At 51.8% G+C, this 19,250-nt stretch overlaps 1 protein-coding gene across 1 annotated transcript in view; it reads left to right on the top strand.

Moving 5' to 3' along the window:
- The first annotated feature begins 9,851 nt into the window (after nt 1-9,851).
- The window catches only part of BCR (BCR activator of RhoGEF and GTPase), a 135,587-nt gene continuing 126,188 nt past the window's right edge, over nt 9,852-19,250 (top strand). The window contains exon 1 of the mRNA XM_050746041.1: nt 9,852-11,573. Within this exon, the coding sequence (XP_050601998.1) occupies nt 10,295-11,573 (1,279 nt within the window). The 5' untranslated portion in view covers nt 9,852-10,294. The remainder of the gene's footprint in view (nt 11,574-19,250) is intronic.

The raw sequence follows: 19,250 nt of genomic DNA, 5'->3' as shown, positions 1-19,250 counted from the left end.
GTAGAATTCCCACTGTATCCTCACATAGCAAAAAGAATTTGAGAGAGCTCTTCAGGGTTCCTTTTATAAGGCCACTAATCCCGGCCAGGCACGGTGGCTCACGCCTGTAATCCTAGCACTTTAGGAGGCCGAGGTGGGTGGATTGCCTGAGCTCAGGAGTTTGAGAGAAGCTTGGGCAACATGGTGAAACCCCATCTTTACTAAAATACAGGAAAAAAAAAAAATTAGCCAGACATGGTGGTGTATGCCTGTGGTCCCGGCCACTCAGGAGGCTGAGGCAGAATAATTGCTTGAACCCGGGAGGCAGAGGTTGAAGTGAGCTGAGATCACACCACTGCACTCCAACCTGGCAATAGAGTGAAATTCCACCTCAAAAATAAATAAATAAGGCCACTAATCCCCACGAGGACTCCACCCAAGACTTAACCACCTCCCAGGCACATTGAGGGTTAGAATTTCATATATATAACTACATACTTCCCCCTCAGAGATGGGGTCTGGCTATGTTGCCCAGGCTGGCATGCAGTGGCTATTCACAGGCACAATCCCAGTACTGATTGGCATAGGAGTTTTAATCTGTTGCAAGTTTTTTGTTTTGTTTTGTTTTTGTTTTTTTTTTGAGACGGAGTCTCACTCTGTTGCCCAGGCTGGAGTGTGGTGCCGCCATCTTGGCTCACTGTAAGGTCCACCTCCTGGGTTCACGCCATTCTCCTGCCTCAGCCTCCTGAGTAGCTAGGACTACAGGCACCTGCCACCACACCTGGTTCATTTGGTTTTGTATTTTTAGTAGAGACCGGGTTTCACCGTGTTAGCCAGGATGGTCTCGATCTCCTGACCTCGTGAACCGCCCACCTCGGCCTCCCACCGTGCTGGGATTACAGGCGTGAGCCACCACGCCTGGCCGCACTTTCTTTCTTTTTTTTTTTCAAGATGGAGTCTTGCTCTGTCCCCAGGCTGGAGTCCAGTAGTGCAATCTCAGCTCACTGTAACCTCTGCCTCCCGGATTCAAGCAATTCTCCTGCCTCAGCCTCCTGAGTAGCTGGGACTATAGGCATGCACCACCATGCTCAGCTAATTTTTGTATTTTTAGTAGAGACGAGATTTCACCATATTGGTCAGGATGGTCTTGATCTCCTGACCTCGTGAACCACCTGCTGTGGCCTTCCAAAGTGCTGGGATTACAGGTGTGAGCCACTGTGCCCGGCCATTGGCCTGCACTTTCTACCTGGGCAGGTTTACTCTACCTTAGGAAACCTGATGGTCATCATACTGATGCTGAACTTAGTGCAGACGCCTGATGGGCATAGTGACTAAAGCCCAGAACTCCTAGGTTCAAGCAACACTCCCACCTCAGCCTCTGGAGTAGCTGGAACTACAACTGTGTACCACAATGCCCAGCTGGAATTTCAACATACAAATTTTGGGGGACACAAACATTCAGTCCATTGTGTACACATACATACACATTCAAGCAATATTATTTATGCCGAGTGCGGTGGCTCACGCCTGTAATCCCAACACTTTGGGAGGCAGGGGGGTGGATCACCTGAGGTCAGGAGTTTGAGACCAGCCTGACCAACACGGTGAAACCCCGGTCTCTACTAAAAATACAAAATTAGCTGGGCATGGTGGCGCGTGCCTGTAATCCCAGCTACTCGGGAGGCTGAGGCAGGAGAATCACTTGAAACTGGGAGGTGGAGGTTGTGGTGACCCGAGATCTTGCCATTGCACTCCAGTCTGGGCAACAAGAGCGAAACTCTGTCTCGAAAAACAACAACAACTACAAGAAAAAACAAAAAAACAAGCAATGTTATTCGCAATAGTGAAAAAATAGAAGCCAGGATCGGTGGCACATATCTGTAGTCAGCTTCCTATCTACCAGGCCTGTCCTCAAGCACCTGCATACTGGGAGGAAGAAAAAAAATTGTTAAAAGCACCTTTCTCAATGCATTTTATATCCATCTGTTGAAACAACTGCCATCATAAACTGATTTTGTAAGAATAAGACAGGTAGGCCGGGCACGGTGGCTCACGCCTGTAATCCCAGCACTTTGGGAGGCCGAGGTGGGCGGATCGTGAGGTCAGGAGATCAAGATCATCCTGGCTTACACGGTGAAACCCTGTCTCTACTAAAAAATACAAAAAATTAACCGGGTGTGGTGGCGGGCGCCTGTAGCCCCAGCTACTCGGGAGGCTGAGGCAGGAGAATGACGTAAACCGGAAGGCAGAGTGTGCAGTGAGCCAAGACTGAGCCACTACACTCCAGCCTGGGTGACAGAGCGAGACTCCGTCTCAAAAAAAAAAAAAGAAAAAAAAAGAATAAGACATGCAAATGGAATCATACAGTATGTGGCCTTTTGTGACTGCTTCTTTCACTTAGCATAATGTTTTCAAGGCTCATCCATGTTGTAGCATTTATCAGTACAATATTTCATTTCATTTTTTTCTTTTTGAGACAGGGTCTAGTTCTGTTGCCCTTGCTGGAGTGCAGTGGCACTATCATGGCTCACTGCAATCTCTGCCATAGTGATGGTGTGCGTATAGCCCCAGCTACTTGGGAGGCTGAAGTGGGAGAACTGCTTGAACCCAGGAGGCAGAAGGAGAATTGTTTGAACCTGGGAGGTGGGGGTTGCCGTGAGCCGAGATCGCACCATTGTACTCCAGCCTGGGTGACAGAACGAGACTCTGTCTCAAAAAAAAAAAAGTCATATATTTGGAATCATACAGTATGTAGCCTTTTCAGAATAGTGTCTTTCATATAGTAATAGGCATTTAAGTTTCCTCCATGTTTTTCCATGGCCTGATAGCTCCTTTCTTTTTAGTGCTGATTAATATTCCATTGTCTGGATGTACCACAGTTTATTTCTTTTCATTTAGTTATTTAATTTGAGACAGGGTCTCACTCTGTCGCCCAGGCTGGAGTGCAGCGGTGTGATCATAGCTCACTAAAACTTCAACCTCCCCGGCTCAAGCAATCCTTCCACCTCAGCCTCCAGAGTAGCTGGGACTACAGACACATGCCACAATGCTCAGCTAATTTATTTTTATTTTTATTTATTTATTTATTTGTAGAGATGGGGGTCTCACTATGGTGCCCAGGCTGCTCTCAAACTTCTTCTTCTTTTTTTTTTTTGAGATGGAGTCTCACTCTGTCACCCAGGCTGGAGTGCAGGGGCGCGACCTCGGCTCATTGCAACCTCCCTCTCCTGGATTCAGGCGATTCTGCTGCCTCAGCCTCTCGAGTAGCTGGGACTACAGGCATGTGCCACCACACCAGGCTAATTTTTTCATATTTTTAGTAGAGACAGGGTTTCCCCATGTTGGCCAGGCTGGTCTTGAACTCCCGACCTCAAATGATCCACCCTCCTCAGCCTCCCCAAGTGCTGGGGTTACAGGTGTGAGCCACCGTGCCTAGCCTCTATTTATTCTTTCATCTGTTGACTGACACCTGCATGCTTTCCATCTCCAGGGATTTGAGGCATCAGAAGTTCTGCATTCTCTCCAGCAGAGGGGGCTGTTGGGTCCCAGCCTGTTCTTTCAGGAAAGGCAAAGGGTGGCATCCAGGAGGTGTTTGCTGGAACTTTTGCTTGGGGCTTAGGAACCACTTGGGCTGCTGCTGAGGGTGTGTGAGGTGTGTGTGTGTTTTGATTTTAAAATTACTTCTAGGCTGGGCGTGGTGGCTCATGCCTGTAATCCCAGCATTTCGGGAAGCTGAGTTAGGAGGATCACTTGAGCCCAGGGGTCTGAGGCTGCAGCGAGCTAGGACTACAATAATGCACTCCAGCGTGGGTGACAGAGCGAGACCCCCATCTCAAATATAAGTAAATAAATATAAGTAAGTAAATAATAGAATCATGTAACCACACTCAGAGAACAAGGAAAATTGAGGGGGAACATCACCAAAAACCCCACTTTTCTGTTCTATTTTAGTTTTGAGATTTAAAAACATAACATGGATTGGGGATGATGGAAATGCTTGTTATCTAATTGTGGCGATGGCTTCAAAGTATACACAGATGTCAAAACTCATCAAATCGCACTCCTAATACGCAGCTTATGACACTTTAATTATACTTCAATAAAGTTGTAAAAAAAGCTCAGCACTTTGAAAGGCTGAGACGGGCGGATCACGAGGTCAGGAGATCGAGACCATCCTGGCTAACACGGTGAAACCCCATCTCTACTAAAAAATACAAAAAAACTAGCCGGGTGAGGTGGCAGGCACCTGTAGTCCCAGCTACTCGGGAGGCCAAGGCAGGAGAATGGTGTAAACCTGGGAGGCGGAGCTTGCAGTGAGCTGAGATCTGGCCACTGCACTCCAGCGTGGGCGACAGAGTAACACTCCATCTCAAAAAAAAAAAAAAAAAAAAAAGGCCAGGTAATTGCACTTTGGGAGGTCAAGGCAGGCGGATCACCTGAGGTTGGGAGTTTGCCACCAGCCTGACCAACATGGAGAAATCCCGTCTCTACTAAAAAAAACAAAATTAGCCAAACATGGCGGCGCATGTCTGTAATCCCAGCTACTCGGGAGGCTGAGGCAGGATAATTGCTTGAACTTGGGAGGCGGAGGCTGTGGTGAGCCGAGATCACGCCATTGCACTCCAGCCTAGACAACAAGAATGAAACTCAATCTCAAAAACAATAATAATAATAATAGTTGTAAAAAAAATCTATTTTGTTTTTTAAATTACAAAAGATAGGTGGGTTGGTTGGTTTGTTTTTTGTTGAGACAGTCTCACGCCATCACCCAGGCTGGAATGCAGTGGTGTAATCTCCACTCACTGCAACCTCCACCTGCTGGGTCCAGGCAATTCTCCTGCCTCAGCCTCTAGAGTCACCGTGCCCGGCTAATTTTTGTATTTTTAGTAGAGACGGGGTTTCACCATATTGGCCAGTCTGGTCTTAAACTCCTGACCTCAAGTGATCTGCCTGCCTGGCTTCCCAAAGTGCTGGGATTATAGGCGTGAGCCATAGATAGGCATTTTATTATGAAGAATTTAGAAAAGCATGATGATGAAGAAAATAAATGTCACCCACTGCTCAGAGACTGCTGTGGAGCCCTTGGTGAAGCCCCCTTCTCCTGCTGAACCCCTCAGAAGGCTCCTGGGATAGCACTCAGGGCCCATCCAGCCTCCAGCTTCTGCAGTCAAGCTCCAGGGCCCACCTCTGCTCTGCGGGCCTCATGATGCAGGCTCAGCTAGTGTTCTTCCCACTGAGGGAACAGTAGGAATCAGCATGGGGCTCTACCTTCTTCACTGAGTCTTCTCCACTCAGACTCCTGGGTCCCCATAATCTCCCTGGCCAGTCCCTTCTCAGTCTCTCTGCCTCTACTTCCCCCTAGTCCAGTCCCTGTCCCTTCTCCACCCCGCCTCATGCAGGCAGGGGGAAGAGTCTCCAGCCCCGAGGCTACAAACAATAGCGATTCACTGGCAACACTCCACTTTCTCTCTGAGGTCTTCATTGCTCCTTGGTGCCACAGGGTCATCCTCTGTCTGCCTAACGCTGGCTCATGGATGGGCTATGGTGACCTGAAGCCCTATGCAGGCACCTCTGCTTGTCTGTTGCAGTCAGCATCCCAAAGTCATCCCTGTAGCTGGCCTCCCTCTGTTGGGAGAAAAGCTGAGTGTTGGGAGAGAAGCTGAGGCAGGGCTTGCATGTCTGCTAGAGTTGCTTTGCTTCTAGCACTCCCATTATCTCAAGTAGCCATATGTTTCAAAGAAAATGCGAAACCATCACAGCTGTAGCTCATTCGCTGGATACACCGCTTCCTTTCAACCCCCACATCCTCACCACCTGCTTCTTTGTTTGATCACCAATAAACAATGTGGGCTCCCAGGGCTCCCCGCCTTCGCAGCCTCCAAACTAGCGTTGGCCCCCTGGTCCCACTTTCTCTCTTGTCTTTTCTCATTCCTTTGATTTCACCCGACTTTGTTGCCCCCATGGCCTGGTGTTGGGTCCGATCACCCCAACATCCCTCATTCTCCATACCTACTCCATCTACAAGTCCCATGAGTTTTATTTCCAGAATGCTCCTGAAATCCAACCCCTTCTCCAGGCCACCTTGCTTCTGCCCTACTCTGGGTCACCAATGCCTTCCTCATGAACAATTGCCACAATCTCCAACCACTCCCCCTGCTTTCACCTCCCATGCCCAACCTTCCATGCAACAGACCCCAGCAAGTCACCCACTGCTTCCTGTGCGGTCGAATACAGCAGCCATGGTGGCCACTTCAACTCACTAACACGAAAGCAAACATTCAGTTCTTCAGCTGCCCCCAGCCACATTTCAGATGCTTAGTAATTGCACGGGGCAGCTCATGCCTGCCACATTGTGCAGCACAGATTACAGAACATGCCCATGGCGCTGGAAAGTTCTATCGGACAGTGCAGGTCTAGAACCTTTGAGCAGCTTTTCCTCACATTTAAAATAAAACCCAAACTTTGTACAGGTCTACAAGGCCCTGCCTCACCTCTGATTCCACTTCCTACTGCCCATACCAGCCTCATCTCCCAACCTGGCTGTTCCTCAAACACAACTTTGAAGCCTCCTTGTCCTTTGCCTACCTGGTCCTTGTCCTTAAGACCAGCTCAGGCATCACCTCCCCTGGCAAGCCTTTGCCAGGACTGTGCCTTTTCCCACAGGGCACACACACCTCTGCTATAGCCGGGCTGTGAATGCCTTATCATTTCCTCCCCCATACACTGGCATCGCTCTTGGTGACCTATCTGCCCTCCAGGCCATGCACACATCTGGTTCCTCATTCCACCAGACCTGGCTGAGCACTTACTCTGAGCTCACTATATGAGGGACATAGGGGAACAAGACAAACAGGTCTGTGACCTTGCAGAGTTTAGATCTAGTTGGAACGGACACTGAGTGGGGGATTACAGAGTGTTATATGTGTCTGAACCCCATGCCCATGCCCCATTACACTCCTCCCTAGGGAGGGATGGATGATAAGAAAACTCTGCAGGAAAGGTCCAGAGGCCCAGGATAGGGGTGCTCTCAGGGAAGTCCTGAGGAGAGAGCAGTGTCCTTGGGGCCAGAAGAGGCTGTCCCACAAGGGAGAGAGCCACTATCTGGACGTGTCCTTGTGCCTAACAAAAAGCCATTTGCTATGCCAAGAGAACAGAGCATGCAAACTCAAACTAAACAGCTTCAGAGTTTATTTAGAGACAGGGTCTTGCTCTGTTACCTAGGCTGGAGTGCAGCAGCGTGATCCTAGCTCACTGAAGCCTCAAATTCCCAGGCTCAGTGCAATCCTCCCACCCCAGCCTCCTGAGCAGGTAGGACTACAGGCACGAGCTACCATGCCAGGCTAATTTTTAAATTTTTTGTAGAGACGGAATTTCACTACGTTGCCCAGGCTGGTCTTGAAGTCCTGGGCTCAAGCGATCCTCCTGCCTCCGCCTCCCAAAGCAACAGGATTACAGGTATTGAGCCACTGTGCCTGGCCTTTATCATACATTTTTTAAAGAAAAGGCCACTAGGGCTGGGTGCAGTGGCTCACACCTGTAATCCTAGCACTACAGGAGGCCAAGGCGGGTAGATTATGAGGTCAGGAGTTCAAGACCAGCCTGGCCAACATAGTGAAACCTCGTTTCTACTAAAAATACAAAAGATTAGCTGGGCGTGATGGCAGGCGCCTGTAATTCCACCTACTTGGGAGGCTGAGGCAGGAGAATCGCTTGAACCCGGGAGGCAGAGGTTGTGGTGAGCAGAGATCGCGCCACTGTACTCCGGCCTAGGCCACAGTGTGAGACTCTGTCTCGAAAAAAAAAAAAAAAAAAAGAAAAAAGGCCACTGAGGATGAGAGCACTGCTTAGTATGGCACTACTGGGATTCCAGCCCCTTTATTCCCCACTACTCCAAAGGCAGGGCATCATTTGCATCTCAGTTTCTTCACCTGCAAAATGGGCTATTTTGCAGCCTGAAGGGGAAGGGGATGAGAAGGTCCGCTGGGTCCAAGGGACCAGGATGGCAGGAGGTTAGCAAGGCCTGCAGAGGGCAGCAGTGAGCTGCGCACCGCCCACTGGGCCTGGAAACTGGGTCCCAGGAGTTTTCCAGCAGCAGGAATGTTCTCCAGGGGTACCAATATTAACAGGCAATCATGAAACGACCCCTACACACCATTTATCAGGGTGTGTTTTATGTTTGCCCCATCTGGACATTTTACACAGGGTGCTCTCAACATTTTGTACAGTGGCCCACAGGGCTGGGTGGAAGACAGGACAGCCCAGAGCAGGCAGTGAAACAAAATCTTTGATGGTTCTCTAGGGAAGCCGGGAGATCTGAGACAGGGCAGAGAGAGCAGGGAGTCTGATGAGCACAAAATTAAAATACCCAAACCAGCCTGTCGGGTTAGGGGAAAAGGAAGCAGGATTGGGCACATGAAGAACGGATGACAAAACTGAGGCTCAGAAAAACACTGATGAGATCACACAGCCAGGAATTGGCAGGGAGACCTGAACCCAAGCAGGGCTGGCCTGGCTACTAGTCTGGGCTCAGTCCCTTAGATTGGACTTCAAAGCATCTGCTCCAGATGACACTGGCATTGGGAGGAGGGCATGAAAATTCCTCACATCCACACAGGGACAACAGCACTTGGAGGTGGATGTTCTTCTCACTTCAAGGAAACCGAGGCAGAGAGGGAGAGGTGGTCAAGACTCAAGCCCAGTCATTCATTTGCCATATCCTGTTTCCTTTTCCCCTAACCCAGCGGGCTGGTTTGGGTATTTTCATTTTGTGCCCATCAGATTCCCTGCACAGTGCTCTCTGCTGTGTGTCAGATCTCTGTGTCCCTAGAGAACCCGCAAAGATTTTGTTTCACTCCCTGCTCTGGGCTGTTCTGTCTTCCACCCAGCCCTGTGGGCCTCGGTGCAGGCTGGCCCCCTTAGAGGGAGGCTAATCAGGGAAGTTCTGAGTCAGGTCGTCCTGGAAAAACTACACTGGCCTCTGGAGCTCAGGTGAGGCCAGGGGACAAACATGGCTTAGCACACGGGAAGGCAGGTGTGGGTACTGAGTGACCTGAGGGAGAAATCCCTATTTATCATACATCATGTCGTCCTGCTGTGAAAAACCCGTGTGGCAGTCACCCACAGCAGTGAGACGCACGCTGAAACAGGGGTGCTGGCATTGGCGACCCAGCCTGGTCCTCTCTGCCTCGCTGAGTGACCTGCCTGGTCCTGGCCTCTCTGTGAGTTGTGCCCAGCCCTGAGGCTGGTGAAAGGCCGGGTTGTAAGGTGTGAGGAACTCACCTGAGTCTCCATGGAAGGTGCCCTCCCCATCGTTGGGCCAGATCTGCCCGGTCTTGCGGACGCCCACGATGGTGGCCTCAGTCAGACACGACAACCGGGCAGTGCCGGTGACGCTTATGGCACTGCGACGTGGTGAGGGGCAGAGGGGGGAGGTTGCTTCTGTCGGAGGACTGCTGCGAGTTCTGCGAAGGAGAGCAGCTCTTGTCCCGGAACATGAGGTAGGTGGTGGGGCCTGGGGACACGCGGCTGTACTGGCCAGAGGAGAAGTCCTCCTGGCCGGAGGGGAGCCAAGTGTTCCTGTTTCAGGACTGCAAAACTGGCCCGGACCTCTGTGTTGGAAAGGTCTTTCTGAACCAGGGAGTCCGGTGTCCTTTTTATGGGGGACCCCTGGGCTGCGAGTTGAACAGTCCAATTCGCCGTTGTTAGGGCCTCAGTTTCCCAAAAGGCACAGGGACGGGGGGAGGGTGGCGGCTCGATGGGGGAGCCGCCTCCGGGGGCCCCCGCCCTGTGCCCACGGCGCGGCCCCTTTAAGAGGCCCGCCTGGCTCCGTCAGCCGCGCCGCGGCCACCGCCCCCCGGCCCTCCCCTTCCTGCGGCGCAGAGTGCGGGCCGGGCGGGAGTGCGGCGAGAGGGGGCTGGCCGAGCGTAGCGCCCACTGAGGCGGCGGCAGCTGAGGCGGCGGAGCTGTGCGGCGGTGCGGGAGCGAGAAGCCAGGAGCGCGCGGGCCGCGACCGGGGTCTGGCGGCGGCCTGGCGGAGCAGAGAGCAGCGCGCGCGCCTCGCCGTGCGGAGGAGCCCCGCACACAATAGCGGCGCGCGCAGCCCGCGCCCTTCCCCCAGCGCGCCCCGCCCCGCGTGCCCAGCGCCCCGCGCCGCCTCACCTGCCATCAGGGAGTGGGCGGGCATTGTTCGCCGCCGCCGCTGCGCGGGGCCATGGGGGCCGCCGGGCGCCCGGGGCCGGGCCTGGCGAGGCCGCCGCGCCGCCGCTGAGACGGGCGCCGCGCGCAGCCCGGCGGCGCAGGTGAGGCCGGCCGCGCCATGGTGGACCCGGTGGGCTTCGCGGAGGCGTGGAAGGCGCAGTTCCCGGACTCGGAGCCGCCGCGCATGGAACTGCGTTCAGTGGGCGACATCGAGCAGGAGCTGGAGCGCTGCAAGGCCTCTATCCGGCGCCTGGAGCAGGAGGTGAACCAGGAGCGCTTCCGCATGATATACCTGCAGACGCTGCTGGCCAAGGAAAAGAAGAGCTATGACCGGCAGCGATGGGGCTTCCGGCGCGCGGCGCAGGGCCCCGACGGCGCCTCCGAGCCCCGAGCGCCCGCGCCGCGCCCGCAGCCCGCGCCCGCCGACGGAGCCGACCCGCCGCCCGCCGAGGAACCCGAGGCCCGGCCGGACGGAGAGGGTTCCCCGGGTAAGCCCAAGCCTGGGGCCGCCCGCAGGCCCGGGGCCGCCGCGTCGGGGGAACGGGATGACCGGGGGCCCCCCGCCAGCGTGGCGGCGCTAAGGTCCAACTTCGAGCGGATCCGCAAGGGCCATGGCCAGTCCGGGGCGGACGCCGAGAAGCCCTTCTACGTGAACGTCGAGTTTCACCACGAGCGCGGCTTGGTGAAGGTCAACGACAAAGAGGTGTCGGACCGCATCAGCTCCCTGGGCAGCCAGGCCATGCAGATGGAGCGCAAAAAGTCCCAGCACAGCGCGGGCTCGAGCGTGGGGGATGCCTCCAGGCCCCCTTACCGGGGACGCTGCTCGGAGAGCAGCTGCGGCGTTGATGGCGACTACGAGGACGCCGAGTTGAACCCCCGCTTCCTGAAGGACAACCTGATCAACGCCAATGGAGGTAGCAGGCCACCTTGGCCGCCCCTGGAGTACCAGCCCTACCAGAGCATCTATGTCGGGGGCATGATGGAAGGAGAGGGCAAGGGCCCGCTCCTGCGCAGCCAGAGCACCTCTGAGCAGGAGAAGCGCCTCACCTGGCCCCGCAGGTCCTATTCCCCTCGGAGCTTTGAGGATTGCGGAGGCGGCTATACCCCGGACTGCAGCTCCAACGAGAACCTCACCTCCAGCGAGGAGGACTTCTCCTCCGGCCAGTCCAGCCGAGTGTCCCCAAGCCCCACCACCTACCGCATGTTCCGGGACAAGAGCCGCTCTCCCTCGCAGAACTCGCAACAGTCCTTCGAGAGCAGCAGTCCCCCCACGCCGCAGTGCCATAAGCGGCACCGGCACTGCCCAGTTGTCGTGTCCGAGGCCACCATCGTGGGCGTCCGCAAGACCGGGCAGATCTGGCCCAACGATGGGGAGGGCACCTTCCATGGAGACGCAGGTGAGTTCCTCACGCCACGTGCGTGGGCACACCTGCACCGGGGAGGAAAACTAGAGACGAGTAGGGGATACAAAACAAGTTGGGAGGGAGGAGTGGATAGGTAACTTTTGAGTGATTATCGGGTGCACTTGTGGTTCACGCGTATCCTGCACCCGAACAAACTCCATTCCCTCCTCCTTCCTGAACGCAGATTGTTAGTGTTTGGAATGGGATTGGGTTGAGGATGGTCTTGTGAGGAATGGGAGGTGGTTTGTTCCTTTCATTCTAGAGCAATGTGTTTGTGAAGTACAGCTTGTGAGTTGGAGGAAGATGCTTCAGGTGGTAACCTCCTTGCCCTGTACTCTCTCCACGCCGGGCAGTGAGGATGGCATAAAAGCTGGAGTCATCTGTAGCGCCCGGATCGGATGCTGTTAGCAGGGACGGTTTTATGTCTTGGACACTCTCCGCCACCCCAGTGATCCTGTTCTGGAGGGGTTATATGACAACATTTGTGAAACCTGAGATATGCTAGCTGCTCCCAGGCCATAGAAGTGTCAGGTTTGCTTGCTAGCCAGCAGCCCTGAACGGGCAGGTCACAGCAGGTGAGAATAGGAATTAGAAGGAAGTGAGGCGACAGACAGTTGTGAATCAGTGGGCCACCGAAAATCAACTACATGGGGATTTTATCTGGGGCTGAAGCAGAGCCACACCCGTTCTAATCTGCCTGGCTTTGATGGGAGGCTGCACCCATCATTCACCACCAGGCTCCTCTATGGTGCTAACCCAGCCCCATTTGCTGAGCCTCCAGTGTGCTCCTGCTGTTTCATCTTGCCAAGGATAAGCACCCATCGGGGCTCCCAATCTGTGGTCAGACTCTAGCGCTAAGATTAAAACTATGGGATTGTACACGTTACTTCTGTGCTAGATGAAAATACCATCAGGCGTTTTGGGTGATGGGACTGTGTTTTGAGATCCAGGCACTGTTTGCCATTGGGGTAAGGAAAGGGTGAGCTGGGGTGTGTGTGAGGCTGTCGGGAATCTCTTGGAGTCCTGGTCCCTGTTAAGCTGATCTGGTTTTCTGCTTCATTGATTTTTCTTTTTCTGCTGATGGAGGAGTTGGATGTGCTTGGTTTGTCGGAATCCTCTTGAAACAAGTGAGGCTATTTTTGGCTCTTAGAGCTGCAGCCTTTTTTGTGATGGGCACTCTGTCCTGTTTGTGTTAGGTACTTCAGTTGCTGATCTTCCATTTGCAGCCGGGGTTTCCTGTGGAGTCCGGCTCCTCAACTCCGACCTGCAGTGTGGCCCCGCTGCATTCCCTAAGTCCCTATGTGGGGGCGGGGGTGGAAGGCTGTACTATTCAGAAGCCTGCTTTGCAGGCACCTCAGCTCGTTCCGGGTCTGGAGGATTGCCTTGTGGTTACTGGGCACCAGCCTTGTCTGGCCAGCTGTTGGTCAGGCGAGCCAACTTGAACTGGCTCTCAGTGCTGTGGTGCAGGAGAATTATTAATAAAGAAAATGAGAGGTTTTTAGGGAGATGTTCAAATTGAAATGATAATCTTTGCTGGTGAAGAATTGTGGGTTTCCAGAACCTTGGGCCCAGCCTTTCCTACAGCTCCTGTAGACTTGGCCATGTTGCCCACCACATCACTAGACCCTGAATGCAAGTCAGTAAATGAAAATAGGAATGATTATAGAAGGATGGAAAGCCCAGTGCCTTGAGTCACACAGGGCAGGTCCTCAGGAAATGGCTGAGGAGTTAATTTTACCACTTGGGCCCACTTTTAGCACTTTCTGGATTCTTCTCTGAAAGTCCTGAAGGTCCCACAGTCTCTTTCCCATTAGGTTTTATTTTTTTCCCCGTAAATGTTTTTTGTTTGTTTGTTTGTTGTTAAGAGATAGGGTCTGGCTCTGCCATCCAGGCTGGAATGCAGTAGTATGATCATAGCTCACTGCAACCTCAAAACTCTCAGACTGAGGTGATCCTTCCACCTCAGCCTTTTCAGTAGCTGGGACTGCAGGCTCAAACCACTCTACTGGGCTAATTATTTTTTTTTGTTTTGTAAAGACAGGGTCTTGCTGTGTTGCCCAGGCTGGTCTCAAACTCCTGGGCTCAAGCATTCCTCTAGCTTCAGCCTCCTGAGTAGCTGGGGTTGCAGGGATGAGCCACCTCAGCAGGCCTCTTAGACGTTTTTAGTGACTAAGGTCACTTAAACATCTTTTAAAAGAGATTATTTTCCCTCAGACAGTTTTTCTTTTTTAAGACTTAATGTTTTGGCCAGGCGCGGTGGCTCACGCCTGTAATCCCAGCACTTTGGGAGGCCGAGGTGGGCGGATCACAAGGTCAGGAGATCGAGACCAGGTGAAACCCCGCCTCTACTAAAAGTACAAAAAATTAGCCGGGCGCAGTGGCGGGTGCCTATAGTCCCAGCTACTTGGGAGGCTGAGGCAGGAGAATGGCAGGAACCCGAGAGGCGGAGCTTGCAGTGAGCCGAGATCGTGCCACTGCACTCCAGCCAGGGGGAGAGAGCGAGACTCCGTCTCAAAAAAAAAAAAAAAAAAAAAAAAAAACACAATTTTTTTAGAGCACTATTAGGTTCACAGCAAAATTGATAGGGAAGTACACATACACTCCGTACGCCCACACCCCCACAACCTGCCCAGTTAACATCCACCCGAGGGGCACGTTTGTTACAATCCATGAACCTACCTGCATTGATGCCTCATTATTACCCAAAGTCCAGAGTTTACATTTGGGTTCACTTTTGGTGTTGTACAGTCTACGAGTTTGGATCCTGTTAGGTTTTACAACTCCTGCTTGTTTTAGCCCTGGGCACCTTGACACTCTTTGCCCAGCAGTTTGCTCTGACGTGCATCCATGTGTGGCTGGCGTGGAAAGAGGAATCCTCACTGGCTCAGCCATCTGTCTCTGCCTAACTGTTTACTGATGTTCTTTAGAGGGCTGTGGAGCCTGCTGGTCTGAAAAGGAACAATGAGGAAAATCACTCATGGGGTGGGTGGGGGGAGGAAGTTGCCCTAATGCTCCGCGGTGGCCCGGATCTAATAACTTCAGAATCAGTCTGTTTGGATGAATGGACCGTCCCATTTCCAAGTTGAGGGGCCCTCACGGGAGGGGGCCGAAGCCACCTGTGGGCACGGTGACAAAGTGCTTCCTATAGGGCCCCTCATGGGCTCATCTGTCCCCCTGGGGTGGGGCTGCCCATTTACAGGTAAAGACACAACTGGGAAGCGGCAGGGCTGGGATTCTGGGTCTCTGTGTGAATGCAGAGCTGTTCCATCTGGAACCTGGGGGCCCTGCGGTGTTCTTCCCACTACTCCACACTGCTACCTGCAAAGCACCACTGGGGAGGTTCAGGGGGTCCTTCCAGTCTTTGCACCCTGGGCCCGCCTGTGGGGTTAATGATAGATGGCTGTGAGCCCTGCTGTAAAACTGTGCAGAACCCACAGAAGGAGCGTGTGGTTCTTGCCGTCTGGGAACTTACAAGTTACTGGAAGAGAGAGAGAGAGAGACACACACACACACACACACACACGCGCGCACACACACACACGTGTATGTGTTGAAGGGAAGTGAGATCCAAGAAGCTTCCAGAAGTGGCAGGACTGAAGAGGACATGATCAGTCAGCGGAAGTTGGAGAGCAGAGAGTAGCCGTTTGCCCTAAGGAAAAATGGCAGCAAAGGCTTGGGGTCACCCACATCTGCCCTGTGATTCTAGACTGTGTGCTTTTCTTTAAATGGTAAAATATACATAAAATTTACCATTTTTGTAATTTTTAAAAGTTTGGTAAAATAACCATAACAAAAGTTCCTATCTTAACCCTTTTAAATTGTTTTTTTTTGGTAAAGCCAGTCAAGTGAGGGAGTGGAACATTGTAACCATTTTTATCCATACAGTTTTGTGGTGTTGACTACATTCACGTTGTTGTATGACCATCACCAACATCCATCTCGAATTTCATCTTCCCAACTGAAACTCTGTACCCATTAAATAATAACTCCTCATTTCCCCGCCCCAACCCCTGGCACCACCATTCTCCATTCTGTGTCTCTGAATTCAACTATGATAGATATGTAAGTCCAGTCCTGCAATATTTGTCTTTTTGTGATTGGCTTATTTCACTGAATGTAATGTTATCAAGGTTCATCCATGTGGTGGCAGAAATTGTGTGGTTTTTTTTTGTTTTTGTTTTTATTTTTCTTTTCTTTTTTTTTTTTTTTTTTGAGATGGAGTCTCACGCTGTTGCCCAGGCTGGAGTGCAGTGGCGCGATCTCGGCTCACTGCAAGCTCCGCCTCCCGGGTTCCCGCCATTCTCCTGCCTCAGCCTCCTGAGTAGCTGGGACTACAGGCGCCCGCCACCGCGCCCGGCTAATTTTTTGTATTTTTTTAGTAGAAACGGGGTTTCACTGTGGTCTCGATCTCCTGACCTTGTGATCCGCCCGCCTCGGCCTCCCAAAGTGCTGGGATTACAGGCTTGAGCCACCGCGCCCAGCCTGTTTTTATTTTTCAAATGGAGTCTCGTTCTGTTGCCTAGGCTGGAGTGCAGTGGCGTGATCGCTGCTCACTGCAGCCTCTGCCTCCCAGGTTCAAGTGATTCTCCTGCCTCAGCCCCCCGAGTAGCTGGGGTTAACAGGTGTACACCACCACACCCTGCTGATTTTTGTGTTTTCAGTAGAGACAGGGTTTTGCCATATTGGCCAGACTGGTCTGGAACTCCTGACCTCAAGTGATCCACCCGCCTTGGCCTCCCAAAGTGCTGGGATTGCAGGTGTGAGCCACTGCGCCCGGCCTTTTTTTTTTCTCTTTGTTGGGAAAGGGTTTTGCTCTGTTACCCAGGCTGGATTATAGTGATTCAGTCACCACTTATTGCAGCCTTGACCTGCCAGGCTCAAGCAATCCTCCCACCTCAGCCTTCCAAATAACTGGGACCACAGGTATGCACCACCTTGCCTGGCTAATTTATTTTATTTTATTTTTTTCTGTAGAGATGGGGTCTCACGATGTTGCCCAGGCTGATCTCAAACTCGTGGGCTCAAGTGATCCTCCTGCCTCAGCCTCTGAAAGTGCTGGGATTACAGGCGTGAGCCACCACTCTGGGCCAACTGTGTGCTTTTTGAAGGCAGGAATCACTGGTTCATTTCTGGGTCTCCCAGGGAACCTGGTTCTGAGCTTTACGCATAGCACATACTGGAAGCGCCCTTCCTCCTTTCATAGCCCATGGGGCTGGGGAATTTTACTGATCATTGGGAACTGACTAATCAATTACTCTGTCTTTTTCTCATTTCATCCCTGTACTTTACTTTCAGAGGATTTTTTTTTTAAAGTGGCTTAAAATAACAACCTTTTTTTTCCCCCCACAGTTCTCTGGTTGGCTAGGCAGTTTTTCTGATGTGGGCCGACTGGGCTGAAATAGGATGGTCTAGTTAGCCTCACCCACACATTCTGTGATTGCAGGCTGATTGGCATTGGGGAGGAGGGGCTCTCTTATTTGTCTTGCAGTTGGCTCAATATCAGTTGGGACACCAGACATTTCTCCTTCTCTTTCTCAATCTTTTGTTTTTTTTTTTTTTTTTAGAGATTGGATCTCCCTATGTTGCCCAGGCTGGCCTCGAACTCTTGAGCTTAAGCGATCTACCCACCTCAGCCTCCCAAAAGTGCTGGAATTACAGGCGTGAGGCGCCACACCCAGCCTCCTCCTTTTTCTTTTCTTTTTTTCCCTGTTAATACATAATAATTGTACCTATTCAGAGACTGTGATATTTTGATACATATCTACAATGCATAATAATCAAATCAAGGAGATTAGCATATTCATCACCTCAAACACATTTATTATTTGTTTGTGTTAGGAGGTCTGAGGAATTCTTGATCCAAACACCCAGCCCAGTGTGCCTGTCAACCTTCTTCCAGGTGTCAGTCTTGAGACAGGACAGATCTTGTATTTCTTCATGGACTTCATGTGAGTGGCTGCCCTGTGTTTTCACATTTTTATTAAGCAGCTTAATTTGCCCTTTGGATTCCAGCGATGTGTTGGCGCCAGAGTGACCACTGCATTGTTTTTCCCTTGGGTGATGGACTGGACTGGCAGCCAGTTTGAGTAACTGTGGGGCAGAGAAAGGTCACCCAGGCCTGGAGTTGGCTCCATCATCATCTCTTAAGGCCAGAGCCTCGTGGCCACCTCTCAGTTGAGTACAGGCTCCTCTCCATGGGTGGAGACAGAGTGGGCAGATCTGGGTGGAGTCTGAGGCTGCTAAAGGCATCAACAGCACAGAAGCAGAGTCTAGATCAAATTTTACAAGCGTTCTCTGGTTCAGGAAGGCTGACTTGTTTTGGGAACAGAATGGAGCATTCTGAAACATTTCACTAAAGAAGGCGCTGGGAGTGCTGTTGATTTGACTGAGTTCAGGGGAGTGTGCCTTTTGCTTAGTTTGTTGCTTCTAGCTTTATAGCCCCCTCCCTTCCTTGGTTGGGAGTCCTGTGGCCAGGAGAGCTTGTGTTTGTGACTGCTGCCCTCACCAGGACAAAGAGCCCAGGTGAGCTATGTGCTTTAGCTTTAGTACACTTGAGAGAGGACACAGCAGTGCCTGAGGCCCAGGCTGCAGCTCACCCCTGTGATTTGAGAGGGTCCCCTGTTTAGAGTGAATGAATGGGCATCTTGGAAGCTTTCTCAGGTTACCAAAGAGGAGGTCTGAGTTTTGGCAGAGGCTGCTGCTTTTTGGATCAAGATTCGGGGTGTTGGGGAATTAAATTAACTATGAACCCCAGGGAATATCTTGACCCTGGCTAGATAGAATACAACTGTTGTGGCTCAAACAGGGTGTTTTTTTCCCCCTTTGAAAGTGTAGTTATTTTAATTAAAATACAGTATCCATGTAACATGTTAGAGGTTCGTTACTGTTTTTATTATTATAAAATTTTAATGTATTTTTTGTTTTTCCAAGACAGAGTCTTGCTCTGTTACCCAGGCTGGAGTGCAGTGGCACAATCTCAGCTCACTGCAGCCTCCGCCTCCCAGGTTCAAGTGATTCTCCTGCCACAGCCTCCTGAGTAGCTGAGATTACAGGTGCGTGCCACCACGGCTGGCTGATTTTTGTATTTTTAGTAGAGACGGGGTTTCACCATGTTGGCCAGGCTGGTCTCGAACTCCTGACCTTAGGTGATCCGCCCCGCCTTAACCTCCCAAAGTGTTGGGATTACAGGCCTGAACCACTGCGCCTGGCTAAAATTTATAGTATAAAATGCACCATTTTCTCCATTTTTAAGTGTACAGTTCAGTGGCATTAAGTACATCACATTGTTTTGCAACCATCACCACTTGTCAATTTCTAAAACTTTTTCATCTTCCCAAACTGAAACTTTATAATCCATCAGACTTTTAACTCCCCATTCCCCTTCATCCCTAGCTCCTGGAAACCACCGTTTCTACTCTGTCTCCATGATTTTGCCTCTCCTACATTCCTCATATAACTGTGCATGGCTGATTTCATTCAAGCAGGGCTTTGAAGTTCCCCAGGGCAGCACTCTCAGTCTTTCTTTTTCTTTCTTGGAGTTTCGCTCTTTTTTTGCCCAGGCTGGAGTGCAATGGCGCGATCTCGGCTCATTGCAACCTCCGCCTCCCAGGTTCAAGTGATTCTCCTGCCTCAGCCACCCAAGTAGGTGGGATTACAGGTGTGAGCCACCAC

This window comes from Macaca thibetana, chromosome 10 (genome assembly GCF_024542745.1).
Source record: "Macaca thibetana thibetana isolate TM-01 chromosome 10, ASM2454274v1, whole genome shotgun sequence".
In the NCBI taxonomy this organism is placed as follows: Eukaryota; Metazoa; Chordata; class Mammalia; order Primates; family Cercopithecidae; genus Macaca; species Macaca thibetana.
This window is presented reverse-complemented; position numbering and strand designations above follow the sequence as displayed.